Raw genomic sequence first — 16,680 nt, forward strand, 5'->3', positions numbered from 1 at the left:
GCTTTGCAATTTACTTTGTGACAATATTTTATGAAATATTTATAAAAATATTTTCTTTTTTAAAAAATATCTCAATAGAATATTTAAAGAGTTTATTTAGCTTTATTTTTTCGAATTACTTTCCGTTATCAACACTAACACAGACCTTGCATAAAATTAATAATTTAAATATTTTCTTTTCAATTTTAATTAATAAGTTAATTTCTTTGCATAAAATATATTTATTAAAAAATTGAAATTCTGAAAATCAGGTGTAAATTTTGTGATATTTTGTTTATAATGATATTTTCGGTCATTTATTATGAAAATTATATTTTGACATTTTACACTAGATTATAGTGTTTTTATAATATATTAATAATACATTAATAATGTATGTATATTAATTTATAGTGCAAATTGAAGAGAAAATAATTAATCGGCAGTAAAACTTGAATATATTAAACGTAAAAAATAAATTATGCATATTTGTTTTATTCAGTTTAATTTTGTTTTTACTGAACAAGCAGCTTAATTTAATATAAAGTATCAATAATTTGTTACATAAAGCACAAGCCTATTTTAAGCAGAGCTAGTTTAAATAATTAATAAACTGCTGAATTGAAAATATTTTTTTCATAAACGATCTATTTATGATATGATAATTAATACATCACATTCAAATTAATAAATGATTTTGACATTACTTTCCTCTAAATAATGCAATAATGTTGAGAAGAAATAATTGGACATTTTGAATTATTTAAATTGAGCAAATTATACTACGCAGACTTTTGTTGTCATATGAATATGAAAATACTTTTGATTATTCCTTGAAAAGAAATGCCCATTTTTACAATTATAACTTTTAAGTTCAGTAAGAAATTTTTAATTACTTTTATATGAAGGGAATTATAACTTTGAACGTGAATGTTTATTTCAATTTTATTGAATTTGACGAAAATTGGTTTTGCATCTCCTCTGAGCATATGTAATGAATTCTGTTTTATGTTGTATTATATTATACTAAATTAATTAAATTTAATTAAATTAAATTAAATACTGATACATTATTAAATATAGTTGTCAAAATTAAAACAAAATTTTTAAAAATTATCAAACAACTTTACAAACAAATATTTTGAAAAAGTTATAATGATAAAGTACTGATTGAGCATTTGTATTTGAAAAATAAATCAAATTATTACTGATTCAAATCAAAATAGATATCAGTAGCATTAGACGTGATGGTTGAAAAATATATAGCCTAATTATATATAATGAATGAGAAATTACCAGTTGACTTGCACGAAAACAATACTACGTTTAAATGCTTTATGTCATGACAGACGATTATCTATGTATAAATGTTATCTGTTAACCGTTCATTGAAAAGATATATTTAAATAAGAAAAACTGTTAAATTACAATAAATGCATGCAGTATAAAGATGGTATTTTGTTTCAGACATTTTTATGTTCTGTTTATTCATCATTAACACACATTGAACAGACTTTGCACCTCAGCAGCAATTCATTATTTGCCTCTATATATGCTATTTATTTAAAAATATTATTGAAAAGCATTTCACGCTACTGTGCAATAGTGTACAGTAAACAACAGATTTGTCGACAGCACCTTAAAATGTTCAAATAATTGGCCAAAACGTGGTAAGTTCAGCATGAAAAGGTGAAAGGAAAATAATGAATAATATTTCAAAACCTTGAACGCAATATTCATTATTAACTCGCCAGGTGACGCTGTTTGTAAAAAAATTGCCCGTCTATTTGTGCGTTTTTCCCAAAACAGTTGCTCTGATTCGTCAGATTTGTCGCGTTGACCATTTTAGTGCATTTATTGATTTTGCCCTGTTTAAATAGATAACGGCGCATTGAAAAGCTTAGGGATCAGTATTTTATCACTTTTGATGCATAAAGACTGCTATTGAAAAATCATCTATTAACTGCTGAATGGCAGTTTTGATACATTGGAAAGCTGATGTTCTTTCACAAATCACAATAGGTAGGAAATTTTAATTTTTAAATTTACCCCCCAGTTGTTTCGTTTTGTTTTGTTTTTTTTTCTTCCTTGCTTCCTTAACAATTTTGTATTGTTTTCTAATTTCAATTTTATTTGTTTTTATTGAAAAATTGCTTTTTGTTTCTTTTTGACATTTTTATCAATCTTCTTATTTTCCAATTTGATGCTTGATCACACATCGTCGTCAATAAGCCAAATTATCAAGCGACGCATTTTTCTCTCATTCTGAATTAAGCAGTTTGTTTGTTGATTTTTTCCATTAATTTGTTGAACATCATTTTCCTTGAAATTCAAATTACTCAATCCAAGTTGAAGAGTTTGCACGATTCGACGATTTCATCATAATTGTACCTTTCTCTTTCATGCCAATTACACGAACGTAAAGCGGAAAATTAACCAACTGCTTGTTAAAGCAACGCAACTTATGCAAAACTTTGATTATTTACGACAAGAAAAAAAATACATATAGGCTGTAATAAGAAAAAAGATAATAATGAAACTTCCCTGAAAACATTCTCCTCTTTTAGAATAAATTATTATTTTTTACTAATCCTCTTTATCCGACGACATCTGACGTTGCATGTTTGTGTTGCTAATGTCTAAGAAGCAACAAGCTGTGCTTTTTCATTTATTCATTGATAATTCTTTTAAAAATATTATTTTCATAATGTTTAACCATTTCAGAACTGTCATTACGCTTTTTACACGTGTTCTTCTTCTTCTTCAAATAAGCTTGCTTGTTTGTAGTGCTTTATATGAAAGAAAAATTTACTTTTCAAAAATATCAAAATAAAAAAAATAATACCGAGACAGTACTGCTGATCATAGTGCTGTGTTAATATTAGGCTTAATTTTAATTATTTTTTTTTCATGTTTCGATTCATGTGTACACTTTATTATAGAATATGAAAATTTTCCATTTAGATATTTGATGTTTTGTTTGTTTGTAACTGGCACGAAATCAAACGCCAAGAAAAAAAATTGCGATAGCGTTCATTATGTGATAAGGAGCAACAGTATTGGAATGAAGGTCAGAAATTGAAAAACAAGCTTAAATGTAGTTAAGTGCTCAATTTTGCGTCATTCATCAAGTGTTATATAAATAAAAAACAAAGCAAAAAAAACCGTGAATTGGTAGTTGCTATTTCTGCCATCAGTCGGCTAGTGAAATTGTTTGTGATCAAAGAGAAATTGTGAAGAGAGAGCTTAATTCATTTTTGTACATGCGGCTTGCTTTTTTCAGTATATTCTGGAGGAGATTATTTAATTAATTAATTAATTTAATTATTTTATTGCCGAGTGTAACAAGAAAAATGGTAATTTCACTGTTGTTGCTCGTTCTTTTTCTTTCCCTGTCTGTTCGTGAACGTAAAAATCACTACTTTTTTGTGAATAAGAATTGGATAAAATAGGCAAGTTCATTTTCTGCGAATAACAATTTCCCTCAACGTTACAGCATGTTCATTTGAGTGACATTTAAATATTATCACTGACTATTCAATCATTATTGTTATTTATTAATAATTTCGCATTGAATAAGCAAAAGAATTTTTTTTAATTCCTTCTTTGTTTACTGGAAAAGTTTTTTCTTTTCTCCACGGTGAGCATGTTTTGCCTGATTTAGAAACTTAATTTTATGCATCAGTTAGCTTCTGTTGGTGATTTGAACTTTTTCAAAAATGTGATACAAAAGTTACTAGTGTGATCAAGTATATGTGATGTTGCATTAAAGAGCATTTACTACGATGAAGCTGCATAACTTAATTGATTACGTCCAAAATTTCAGAAAAAGGAAGAAAAAAATTCTGTGAAGCAAATATTTTCAAAATATTTCTGAACGTTATTTTTAGTTTAATTTCAATTTTGAATATGCATTATTATGATCGTGTAAAATGGAGGAATGTTTCCATTTGAAAATTTACTTTTCTGATTAAGCCATTGTTGAATTTGATAAGCAAATGCTTCGGGCATTTTCCCATGCTTAGCTCATTAGTTTAAAGTTAGTTTTTGTTGTTCACCGTCCACAATGCTGACGATTGTAAAAAGTCTGTGACTAACATGGCAACACGTTATCATTATTATTATTAATAATATTATTATTGTTGTTGTTGTTGCTGCTGCTATTGCTGTTGCTGCTGCTGCTTATTCATTGCTACAAGTTGCGCTTGTGTTGTTATAATATTGATTTTCTTTCTGAAGTCGTTGCAATTGAAACAATCGCAGATGAAAAATAGGCAATGTGCAGAAGTAGCTTCAGTTTTATGATAGTCGCTCGCGCATGTGCGTTAGCAGAAGCCGGTCGCTGAGAGTAGAAGCAAAGCAAAAAAAAATATTATCTCGTTTCGTTAGTTATTTTTTTAGAAATTTTCTTTGATTTCTTTTACAACATCTCTGCCGACACGATATTTCGTCCGAAGCGATCAGAATAAAGTAATTTTTTCTTTTGCATGCTGAATGATGAAGCAGAACAGAAATGCAGAAATTATCGTTGCAAACTGTTTTGTTTTTTTCTTTCTTTTTATTTTAGTTCATGTTTACTAGAAATTGGGGAAGGATTAATTTTTATTTTTTTCCACTGTAAATGATGGAAATGTCCAAAAATGGCAGGGTCGTTTTACAAATTTACCAAATTGAAATTTGCAACAGAAAACAGTGATAAATTTCATTTTTTCAGCTGTCATTTATCAAAATATTCCAAAACAATACAACAGAAAAATAAGCAAAAACTGCACATCAGCTTTTGTATGCTTGGAAAGCCGAAATCAGCAATGCTGTTATGCTAATGATGTGCGGTAAATGTAAGCAGCGGCGTGTTGTTTGTTGTTAAGCTTGTTCTTAGAGCTGTTTTTTTTGTTTCAACTGTTACCACTGCTTTAAAAATTTGTAAAAAAAAAGATAGATAAAAGAGAAAGCCAACTTCCTTTTGACAAATTACGAATTTTTCCCTAACTAACCAACCAATCAACTGCTCTTTCTGTTCACTGCGTAATGTTGCACTTTCAGTTCTGTCTATTTCAACTGCATATCGGTCATACGTTTCACATTCAAAAATGGAACTAACAAATAAATGCAACGTTTAGGCAAATTTTCTTATTCTTTTGAACTTCTTTTTCGACTAGTTTCTATTCTAGCTTGTGCATTTCAAAGTTCCATGCCAGAGGCATTATTTTCATAGGCAAACTTGATTTTTGATAAAACTACACTTTATAAAACATCTGCCTGCAAAAATGCATGCAGACAACAATTTCATCAGCTTTTTGAACACACGAGGGGAAAATGCTTTTCACTTGCTTCATTCATATTCATATTCATATTCATATTCATGTTATGTGAAATGTTCATTCTTTATCCAATCTTTGAATTATACAGATATATAATTTTGAATTTATTGATTGTCTGCTTGATTGAAAGCCAAGGACATGCATGATCAACTTCAGTCAGGTTTCTTATTCTTCATTTTAACCTGTTTGGTTTGGTGGTTTGATAAATCTAGCCCGCCAGCGAGGTCAGCAGCGTCAGAACATCATCTAATAATTTTTCCCCCAACTTTGTCTTTTGAAAAAGGAAACCACATTCTCTTTTGCAAGCGTTTTATTTCTGATGCTAATTTTATCTCTTATAATACTAAAAAACAAAGTTATTTTTTACATTTCGTCGTTGTTGCTTTTCTGATGAAACTTTTTTAAAATTGGCTTTGAGTGGACAAAAAAAAAGAAAATCAATCGTACAACGTAGCCAATCATTTCTACAGTAACTTGGATTGTTTATTTTTTTATTTTTTCTCTGACAGTCATCACATATTTTGATGTAATTAATATTCATCTGCTGTGACTGACTGATCGAATGTAATAAAAACAGGGAAACAACGATGCATCAGTGAAACAAGTGTTCAAACGACGATTGTTGTTATTATTTATATTTTTTTGAACTTATTTACGAAATTTACAGTACATGATATTCAAGCTCGTCTTACGTCAAGTTTGATAGCTGTTTCCGTGAAGCAGCACTTTGTCGACAAGTTGTTAAAAGGGCTACGTCGCGCGAAACTGGACGGGCGCCCTGTTCGACGGTGCGCCCGTATTGCTTGAAAAAAGCGTCGTCACTTTCATCACTTCGACCTGGATGTTGAAAACGGGTAACAAAATAACTTATATATCCTCAAGTAAATAAATAAATGAATGAAATGTATACAGACGTATTTGCACATATTTGGTATGACTATACGTATTTATGCTTCTTTAGATGAATGTTTGTTTGTTTTTATGTTATTTTTTTGCGAGTTGCAAAATTAGCGTGTGAAGTTAGTTGTTAGGAGAAATGAATTGATTTGAAATGAAAAAATGAGTAATAAGAAGAGAAAGTTTTTTAAATGATGTATGTATTTTTTCAACAATTCATATTAGGGATGAGTGTTTTGTAATATGTACAGTAGCGTGTAAAAATTGAATGCAAACGTTTTAATAGGGCAGTGAGTGAACGATCAGCGGGGGCGGAAGCTGGATCAATAATTCAACGAGTGGTTGGTGATAATTTGTTCCGCCAGCTTAAATGTTTTTTTTGGGGCGTTGGCCATGTAGGATTGTACAGACTCGCGCATGCACCTGCAGAAATTTAAAAACAAAACGTATGCAACAGCAGCAGTAGTGGTAGTTTTTATCAAAAGGCGCGCAGCAGCGCTTCCCCCTCTCCTCTTACCCCCCCCCCTCTTTCGTTTTATTCGTCTGTTTGCTGTCAGCAGCAGCATTAACACTAGAAACCTAACAGCTTCAGTTTTCGCTTTTTTGTTGTTTCCCTTTTTTTTTGGTGAAGCTTATTATTTTCACTGTTTTGTTTTTTTCTTAATACTTATCATTATTATTAGTTAGTATTGTTCTATCGAGGCAAAAAAAGCCTTTCCAGACCTTTGTTGTATGTTCGTAAATTGACATGGTTATTTTATTGTTCTCTTAATTTCTGCAGTTGAGTGGAATCGTTGTGCAGAATTTGTTTGTTTGCTGTTTTTCTTTTGCTTTGTTTGCGTTAAACTTGCAGTTTGGGAAATTGCATTCTCTTCCGTGGTATCGTACGTCGGCAGCAGTCTGCTTTTCAATTATTTTACGAAACAGTTGAAAAATTTATTATAATTTTTTTTATTTTTTGCTGATTTCAAAAAATGCTGTGCTAGTACACGTGATCATCATTGTTGACTGTGTGCTTTTTCTTTGTTTAATATATTCTGCAGCTTATTCTTTTTTTGACGAGGGTTTTTTTCTTTTTTTTTTCACTTACGGTGCATTTTGTTGAAAGTGAGCTTAGCTGCTTTTGATTGGAGGAAATAAATATCGCACTTTTTGAGAAACGCTCGCAGCCTGGCACGACGCGGCGAACAAAACGAAATTGATCGAACGGCAGCAGCGCAGTGATGGGTGGCGATTTGGAAAAAGCACATTTTTTCAAATTGTCATCAGTTTTCTGTCTCCAGTTTCTGAGTATCTCTTCAAAATTGCACAACGATGGTCGTCGTTCATTGATTTAAAATTGCGAAAGAAGAGACGGAGGGGACTTTTCTTTGGTTTTGTATTTTAAAAAAGTTATTAATGGAAAAATTACAGGAACACTTCTAATTAGGGGTAGTTTTCAATAATTTTTCTTTGTTTGGTAATTTTTGAAAGTGATGTAAATTTTTTGAGAGCGTATTTAAAGGGGAGCGGTTGAGAGGGAGAAAGAGAAAGTGAGGGGTAGGGGTAGGTGAGGAGAGAGGCAAAAAACGTCAGTTGTTTGATGAAGAAAAGCGCTTTCATTAATTAGCCAGTGTCAACAGATGAAAATTTGCAGTTTGCAAAACTGGACCGGATTGATGCTTCATTTATTGATTTTCACTGGTCTTCTGTTTCGTTTTTCTTCACGTGCGAGGTACGACTTGGCTTGGAAGCGGCGGCGATTTATTTTAAGTAACATATTTTGTCCAGGCTATGTAACAACAACAATAGAAGCTTTATTCAGTTTTTTTTTCATGAAGTAATGCTTTTTTTTCTTGCACCTTATTTTTTTGTTACATAATGAGCTGCAGCTAACTTTTAAAATTAGTTTATTTCAAAGATTTATTATTAAAATATTTTCTTAATTATTTGAACAATTGTTTAATTAATTGTATCATCATTGAACTTTTATGAATTAATTGAATTTAATTTTTGATGATTCATAAAACGGACCATTTCCTGATGTGTATCAATTGTCTGTCTGAATCAGCTCACTGTTCCGCCAGTTTTCATAATATGAAAGCGTTGTTGTTGTTGTTGCGATTAGTTTTTGAATGAAAATTCAATTTTTTTTTTTCTGAATTTTCAATTTTCTTTTTTTTCCATTTCTTATCTGAAAGCTTTGCAACATTGCGTAATATTGTAATATTGCATTGGTTTTACTTTTAATTTTAAAAACTGTAATTGTGTTCTGAAACTATAAATCCTTTATGTAAAATATCCCTTTTCCATGTAATCTGTTTAACAATAAATGATGCGCATTTGAGATGCCAAAAATAGAATGCTGAATGTAACGTATATATATATATATAGATATAATTTATAATTGAGCCGGATTGATTTTGTCTTTTTTGACAGCTATGAGATTTTGTTTTCAAACTAGCGACAACGAAGCGTGCTTAATATTGTTTAACATTTTCGAAATCAGTGCGACTGTTGTTTTTTGCTTTTTTTGTCTTTGCATCATCAAATCGACAGCAGCTCTTCTACAGATGCATTTTTCAGTTGTTGATCGTTTGCAGAGAAGCATGTAGAAAAGCAAGCTTACTTGCTTGCCTGATTGCTTTCTTCTTTTTTTCTCTCTCTGTTGCATTTGCAAAAATGATTGCAATAATGCAACTTTCTTATCAAAGTATTATGTGAAAAATTATTCATTCTGTGAGCGATTCTATTTTAAAAAAAGCACACAAAGATTCTTACTTTTTCTTCGTAATTTTTTGTATTTTTTTTGCTGAATATTTTTTCTTTACCTCTTGGATATTTTGTAATTTTTTTCTCACGATCATATAAACAAATAAGCATTACATGCAATATGGGAACATGGCTATTTTTCTGTTTCTTTTGGTGAATTTTAATTTTCAAGTTAATTTTTTTTCTGGAAAATAATTATAATTAAAATATAACAAATAAGAATATCGTATATTTTTTATTTAACATGGTAAAGCAAAGAATTTTTTCTCGTTTGATTGAAAAGTTGTGTCGTGACAACAGAAACAGAAGCTAGCAAAAAGTAGTCGTGGTGTATTGGGTATGTAGTACTGATCGAATAGCGGATGTTGTTGTTGTTGTTGTTTGTTGTCAGCAGCAGGAGCAACTGCAACAACAGCAGAAGCAGGAGGAGGATATAAATATGAGCTTGTTGGTAGAGCTGAAAAGTACAGTTATTGAAAATAAAATTGACGGGAAACCTTTTTTAATATTAAATATAATACAGAAATGAGTAGTTTTGTACTGAATTATTGTTTATTTATTTATTATTTTTTATACAATAAATATTTTTTGATTTAGCCTGCTATTTTAGTGCAGTTTTTATTGTCGAAAAAATATGAACGAAATAAGGTCAAAAATAAACAGAGTTGAATTGTATATATTTACATGAAATGGTTGCGTAAACTGGACAATTAGGCAGTAAAAACCACTTTTATGCTTACCTTTTAAATAATATTTACAAATTAATTAATTCATTTTTTCAGATAAATATATCAGTTCTTTTGTTTGTTTCATCAGTGGAAGAAGTGTCTTAAAATAAGTGCACTTCTGTCATGCACTTCAGACTGACCATATTTAACCGAAATAGGATTTAAATATTTTTTTGAACACAAAAAATAATTATTATTATAGCATTTTAAAATATGACCAACTTTTTTTCAGCCTCTCGTATAATTTTGCTCATTTCATAGCATTTGATATTTGATATTTTTTGACAAGCGTTAAAAAGCAAGGAAATTTTGATACCAGTTTTTTCTTTCCTAGCGACAAGCGGTTTCGCGTTCACTGCGTTTGCAAGCTGCTTGGTGATGATTTTTGTTTGATTTTTTTAAAATTATTGTTTGTTTGAACATCAAGCGCTTTCTCTTCCTTTATCATTCTACAAAATATTGGAGAAATGAATAAATAAATAAATAAATAAATAAATAATTTTACCCATCTGACCAGAGCGAAAAACTTTTTTTTCGATTCATATTTCTTTGGCATTTATTTCAGTTGTCTTGTGTCAACTGATCTTCAGGCAACTGTATCTTGCTTTTGGAACAAATGTGAACGCCTAAAAATCAGCTTACAACAAAATTAGCTTACTGTTATTTATTTCTCTTTGCTTTTTCTTTTTCCAAAAATCCCAAAGTATGACTTGACGTTGTTTCGGACAGTCATCAGTCGATATATACATATATATATATTTGGCTGTTGGTTTGTTGTTAATTTTCTTCTTTTATTTAACATGAAATTTAATCATTTTAAATGAAACAGCCAAGATAGTTTAATAGTTTATAATAAACGCCATTTTAGGTATTTTGATAGCAGTTTACTTTTTTATTGTTGAATAAATACAACTATTTCGATGTAATAATAATGGTTATAAACTATTATGCCTTGAAGCTTTATTTTGCAATTTTCAGTAATAGAATAAAAATGTAATCTATTTTTTATTTGAAGAACTCAACTTCTGCATTTGTATTACGAAAAATTTACATAAATATTATGAAGAATAGCACGCATATGAGATGAGATAAGATGCGATAAAGTATAATTGTATTGTAAGGCAAAAAAACTGTTGTAAACAGTTAAGTTTTTTAGCTGCTTCTGCTGCTTAATCTAGAAGTTATAACATCATGTTTTTGTAGAGAATTGCAGAATAGATTGGCTTTTCTCCTTCTTCATCGTCGCTTGTTTTCAGTTTTAATTATATTTTCTAGGATTAATTTCAATTTCATTTCATCAAATTAAATTCTGAGCATCTATTTATAGAAAATAACTCATTATGAATGAAAAATTGAAACTGGTAATTTTTTTTAATGAATGATACATATGATGAATGACAGTATAAGTAGATTGATTAAATTTTATTTTTTTTTGTTGACTCAGCACGCTTACACGCATGTACGGATACTGAAATCACTCATTCATTTATATAAATATATTTAAATTGTATTCGATTTTAATATTTACTGAAATTCATTTAACGTAGTTATGCAGAAAAATATTTGGCTGGAAAAATATGCATTTTTGCTTTCTCATGCAAAGACTTTTATGAAATATTAAAAATTTGTTTTTATTTATTCATCTGCTTTTTACGTGAAAGTGCTATTGATTTATAGCAGTTAATTGCAATTTCAGATGGCCTCTTCTTTTTCTGCATAATACACAGCATTGCTTAGATTCATTTATTTATTCATTCATTTCGTTTCAGTTGATTTTTCTGAAAATTTTCACATTCGGAATGTGGATTTTTTAAATAATAATTTATTGGATATTGGAATTTCATTTATTAACATTTGCATTTGATGGAGGTACATTCGCGCACACCTGCCTCTACCTATATAAATAAATAAATGAATAAATGTATAATTGTATATATGTATGTATGTATGTATGTATGTACATGTTATTGTTGTTGTTCAGGTCTCAGTAAAGTTGAAGAAATAGGGAAGATTGAAGAAAATAAAAAATTTCAAAGCGGAAAAATGCAAAGCAAATCAGAACGCGGGTTTTTGAGTACGGCTGTGGCAAATTGCGACACTGTTGACGAGGTGAAGAAGCATAGAAAGAAAATCAGCAAGGAGTTGGAGAATGAGCTGCAGCATGCGGAAGTGGATGCGCAACCTGAGAAAAATCCGGTTGAAAATGAAAAGTTCAGGGAACGATCCCATTCATTGCCGGAACGGACAAAATGTCGTCTAAGTCCTGAACAATTTTTCAAACAGGGAAGATTATATCATCAGAAAATAGCCGGCATGTTTCGGTCTGAGGGTTCAGCTGCAACCTCGTCATCGGTCGATGTGGACGATATAATCGACACGTTGGCCATAAAGTTTGATGATACAGTTCGTTTGACGGTTGGCGATTCTTGTCATTTAAAAGGGAAAAAAATTACTGAAAATGGCAAAAACATCGCGCAAATTGGTGATACAGGTGCCGATGGAGACGAGTCGGGTGGATGTGTACTGTTGGCTAGAGGTCCAATTGGAATGCACATGGAACGCAATGTGTACACGACGCCATACCCGTATGCGGAACGACGAGTCGCCAGACAGTCGTATTCGCAAGCCTACAATTATCCTTATTCACCGCCGGTCGATTACACTCAGGATGCATTCATCCAGGAACCACCTCAGCAGAAGCTAAATGATTTGGTCTACCTCATCAAATCGCCTTGTCCAAGCAACAACAGCAACAACCTCGTTCCTCAGGTGGACGACAGCGTACGTCATATTGCCCAGTATGAGCAAAGTTGGTTGCCACCTCCAGCTATTGATCAGTACTGTCTGGAACCGACGACATTTTTGGCACCTGCCAAGCAGGATTTACTTCCCATTAACATTGGTCAACGGCAGCAGCAGCCACAGCTTGATTACAGTGCGCAAAACTTGGTCAGTTTGCCGTCTCGGCTGACTCAAATGGACGCTGAATCGCCTTTTTCAGATTACGGCGACAGTCCGTTGCAGTCGACCGGAAGTAGCGGTTGTGGTTCCAATTTAGACGGCTACTGTATTGAAGAGACGATCAAACGTACACCGTCGGTCGACGAGGAGAAACAGTTGCCCGAAGGTTTGAGCGATTTTATACTGAAATACTCGAGACAGTATCAGAGTCAGAGTCAAAGTCAGCAATCAGGAAACGGTTCGAAGGACTGGCTACCGTCGACCGTCCCCCCGCCCAAATTCACTACCGATTACGAACTCTCGCCCGGCACCTCCAACACAGTTGGTCTGAGCAGCTCTCCAGATTCAGTGGACAGCTCAGGGACAGCGATGATTGTCAGGCAAAGACAGCGCAGCGCCGTGGACGAGCAGCAACCACAGCAGCAGCATCTGCAACAGAATTTACAGCATCGACCAAGTCCAGCTTCGTCTGGAATCGTTGACTGGTGCTCCACTTCTCCACCTGAGAGTGCCAGAGATGCTAATTCTGTCGGCGGACCCAGACATCGTCTCCGAGAGCTGATCACTGAAACTGAGCTCGATACAGCTTGGGCCTGGGCATTGAAATACGAAATGACCTCACCGGGAAAACTTTACCAACGCGATGTTGACGGAGACAGGTACATCTTTTAAAGTTGTCATCTAATTGTACTATTATTGTTTTACATAAAAGAAATTTATTTTCCCCCCAACTTAGCTATTTGCACATCGCAGTTTGGAATCAAAACTTGGCTCGAATTTATGCACTGACAGAAGTGATGATGAAGACGAAAGATCCAATTTTGCCTGCACCATTTGATCTTCCAAACGCTTCGAACGAAGTTAGTTAGAAGAAGAAAAAATTTGCTTTTGCTTTTCAAATTATTTATAATGATGATGATGATCTACCTGTAAATTTAGACTCCTCTATACTTGGCCGTACAGAAACAGCTTTCGATGGTTGTTGCATACTTTATCGACTGCGGGGCGGATGTGAACGTGGTTGCCAACAACAGCGACGGCGGCACGCCTCTTCATTACGCAGTTGCACATGGCATGTCAGAAATGGTCGAAGTGCTCGCGTCGTCTGATAAAATTGATCTGAATATCAGAAACAATTCTGGTAAATTTCTATTTTTATACTTGTATATATATATTTTTTTTAATTTTGTAATTTTTACAGTATTATGAATATGTAGAGAGAATAATCACATTGTCAAAAGTTCTGTTTTGTTTTTGTTTATCTGTATGTAATTTTTTTATTTTTATTTTTAAGGATTGACGCCACTTTTGGTTGCTGTGAAAACAGACGGTTCAATTCTCGACGATAAAAGCCAGATAACAACAGTACAGAATCGTCGTATTATTCGCTTCTTGCTGCGGCACAATGCAGATCCATTTTGCCAAGTAAAAACAGCGATATTACACTTAGCCCTAGATGGCTGATTTAATAATAATAATAATAATAATAATAGTCATTTTTTATTTTGATCATCATCCTATTTTTTCAGGATATGAATGGAAAGACCATAATTCATTATTGTGTTGAGAAGTTGGATGCTGATTTACTTGAGGTGTGAGGGGTTTTGTTTAGTTTTATTTTATCAATTATATATTATGAATTATATATATTTGTAGTTTTTATGCGAAAATATGAACTCTGAAGTGGTCAGCAAATTGGTCAATGTGACCCAGTCGGATGGAATGTCACCATTGGAACAGTTGTCATTTGAACCGCTGACTTCACTGGCGCGCTGTGAGAAAAATTGCATTGAACTGTCCGATCAGATATTGTCGACGTTGATCAAGAATGGTGCTGAAGGCGGCGGTACAACAGTTGCGTTCACTGCTTCTTCTGCGTTGTGAGAGAAGCAGTTTTTTTATCAAGAAAGGCAGTTAAACTTCCTCATCAAAAAATCTTACTCTCTTCACTCATCGCACACGGTTCCTTCAGATCGTGTATCTTTTATTCAGGTTCTTTTATCCTCTTCCTCTGGTTTGAACCTAGTTTTCTTTATCCACAATAGCCCAAGCCTTGTCACGAGTTTTTTTTCACCTCTCTTTCTGTATACACACACACACACACGCCCAGATGTGATGTGTTTATTCCTCCTATGTGGCTACATTTTTTTTCATTTGCACAATTCTGTCAAAAAGGCAGTTAGTAGTACAATACATGCATACATACATACATATACATTCATTCAAATACCTATTGCATATTACATACTCTGATAAGTACCTATTGTTTATTTATTTATTTATTTATTCATTTATAATATGTTTATTTATTTATTTGCCTATTATCTTCTTATTTTTGCTTTTGAACTGTTTGCTAGTTAGTTTATCGATGCTTAAGTTTTTTTCCTTTTTTTTCAATTTGTGCAACAAGTGTGTGCAGAGTTCGAAAACAGGGCCAATAACGAAAATTAAAATGCTTTTTTATACACAAACAGACCATAATGGTGAAGTTATTTATTTCTGAAAAATTTAACAAGCAAAAAGAGTATGACAACTTTAAATGAATTAACCGTTTCAAGAGTTTTTTGGTCTTTCCAAGTTCGACAAATAAACTTTCACATCTTCTTACTTCCTTCCATGGACGGTAGAGAAGTTTGAACAAACAATACAGACAGATGCCCACGTCGTTTAAATCTTCTTCATTCGAAAAAATACTGCAATTTTTCATTTAATTTTCTAAAAATGCACTTTGTTCAGTGATTTATTTTCTTTAAAAAAACTCTTCTCTTTAAAAAAACCTACCACCGCTTCTGGTTCGTGCAAAAGAGCATCCAATTCCTCGGTGAGATTTTGAAGCATACTACCAATGTGATCGAGCGATCCACCTGGCCTTGATTAACCAAAAAGAAAAGAAAAGAAAAATACTCATATTAATTAATCATCACAATGTAGAGTGTCAAATCGATTTGATCAGAATTTTTTCTTTAAAAAATATTCAAAAACAAATAAAAAAAACAATTAAACCTACTCATCAGTGTTGACTGTAGTATCAAAGTGACGATGTAAGTCATTTTCAGATTTGTGAAATTGAAATTGACCAACAATAGCTTTTCGGTCCGCCTGAATTTCATCTTCTGAGCAAATGCTTCTGTCGACTGAACAAAAAAACACATAATTTAAATAATGCCAACTGTGAAACGGTTGTTGTTGTTGGTGGAGGTGAGCATTTTACCTAGAAACGAACAACTGCCAGAGCTGTTGGTGGTGGAATCCACTGGCGAGGAAAAATAGTCGGAACGAGACAGAATTTCACTACAGTCGGTCAGAATGTTCGTCTGAGTTGGTGGATTTCGTCGAATGCTGCGCAACTGTTGTATCGACGCCTCGCAACGCAGACTGGGCGGTGTGGGCGGCGGCAACAGTTCGTCGACCGGGGCCCCACAGCCGCCGTTCCTTTCGGCAATTTCGTCCAAGTGTGCGCTGAGACGGAACACCGACCTCCTGGCAGCGCCGGTGCGGGCCGAGGTACCGTGATCCCAGAAACGGGCGCTGGCCTGGAGGAGAGGTGGGGCACGAATCCGAAGCACCGCTGTAATCGCACTTGGCCAACGACAGTTTGGTCACACTGCCGACGTTGTTGTGAAAGCGGCCACGCCTCATGGCCGGTTCGCTGCGTTTTTTCAAATCCTCCCCCATCCTCGGGAAGACGTAGATCTTGCCAATCGGCTTCGCCCTCTACGATGGCACCGGATGGACAATTGCACGCGCTGTGCCGGTCAAATTATGTTTAGCCGTAGATGGCTTCCACCGTTGTGGCTTTGCTTTTTGCCCAATTTCTTAAGATTACTAACTTTTTCAGACGTTGTTGCCCACTTACCTATGTATGCGATTGATGAGACAGCACATGAGAATTACCATTGCCAATAACCCCGAAGGTAACCACATCAATAACTATATATATATGTGAATGATAGCTTTTCAAGACCAAACTGCCACCAGTACATTGTCATATGTACAATCTTATCAGCTGATCACATTCTTGATCCAATTTGTGCAATACAAAA

The 16,680-nt window shown here is 33.2% G+C and overlaps 3 protein-coding genes across 3 annotated transcripts; 2 read left to right on the plus strand and 1 right to left on the minus strand.

Annotated features, from left to right (window-relative positions):
• Positions 1–5,988: 5,988 nt before the first annotated feature.
• Tsp_01830 (hypothetical protein) lies at positions 5,989–6,763 on the minus strand. The gene is given in 3 exon segments (XM_003377597.1): positions 5,989–6,166; positions 6,534–6,620; positions 6,639–6,763. The coding sequence occupies 3 exon segments, from the start codon at positions 6,761–6,763 to the stop codon at positions 5,989–5,991; spliced, it is 390 nt and encodes a 129-aa protein (XP_003377645.1).
• A 4,956-nt stretch (positions 6,764–11,719) lies between these two features.
• Tsp_01829 (conserved hypothetical protein) lies at positions 11,720–14,521 on the plus strand. Its single transcript, XM_003377598.1, has 4 exons — positions 11,720–13,296; positions 13,374–13,497; positions 14,167–14,229; positions 14,294–14,521. Exons 1-4 carry the CDS (start codon positions 11,720–11,722, stop codon positions 14,519–14,521), a joined length of 1,992 nt encoding a protein of 663 aa, XP_003377646.1.
• A 1,278-nt stretch (positions 14,522–15,799) lies between these two features.
• Positions 15,800–16,551, plus strand: Tsp_01828 (conserved hypothetical protein; the record flags this gene model as incomplete). Its single annotated transcript, XM_003377599.1, is given in 3 exon segments — positions 15,800–15,835; positions 15,853–16,290; positions 16,476–16,551. Coding segments are annotated over 3 exon segments (550 nt in total), but the record flags the coding sequence as incomplete, so codon positions are not given.
• Between the last annotated feature and the right edge of the window lie 129 nt (positions 16,552–16,680).

This window comes from Trichinella spiralis, assembly GCF_000181795.1.
Source record: "Trichinella spiralis strain ISS 195 chromosome Unknown Scfld4, whole genome shotgun sequence".
Classification (NCBI taxonomy): domain Eukaryota; kingdom Metazoa; phylum Nematoda; class Enoplea; order Trichinellida; family Trichinellidae; genus Trichinella; species Trichinella spiralis.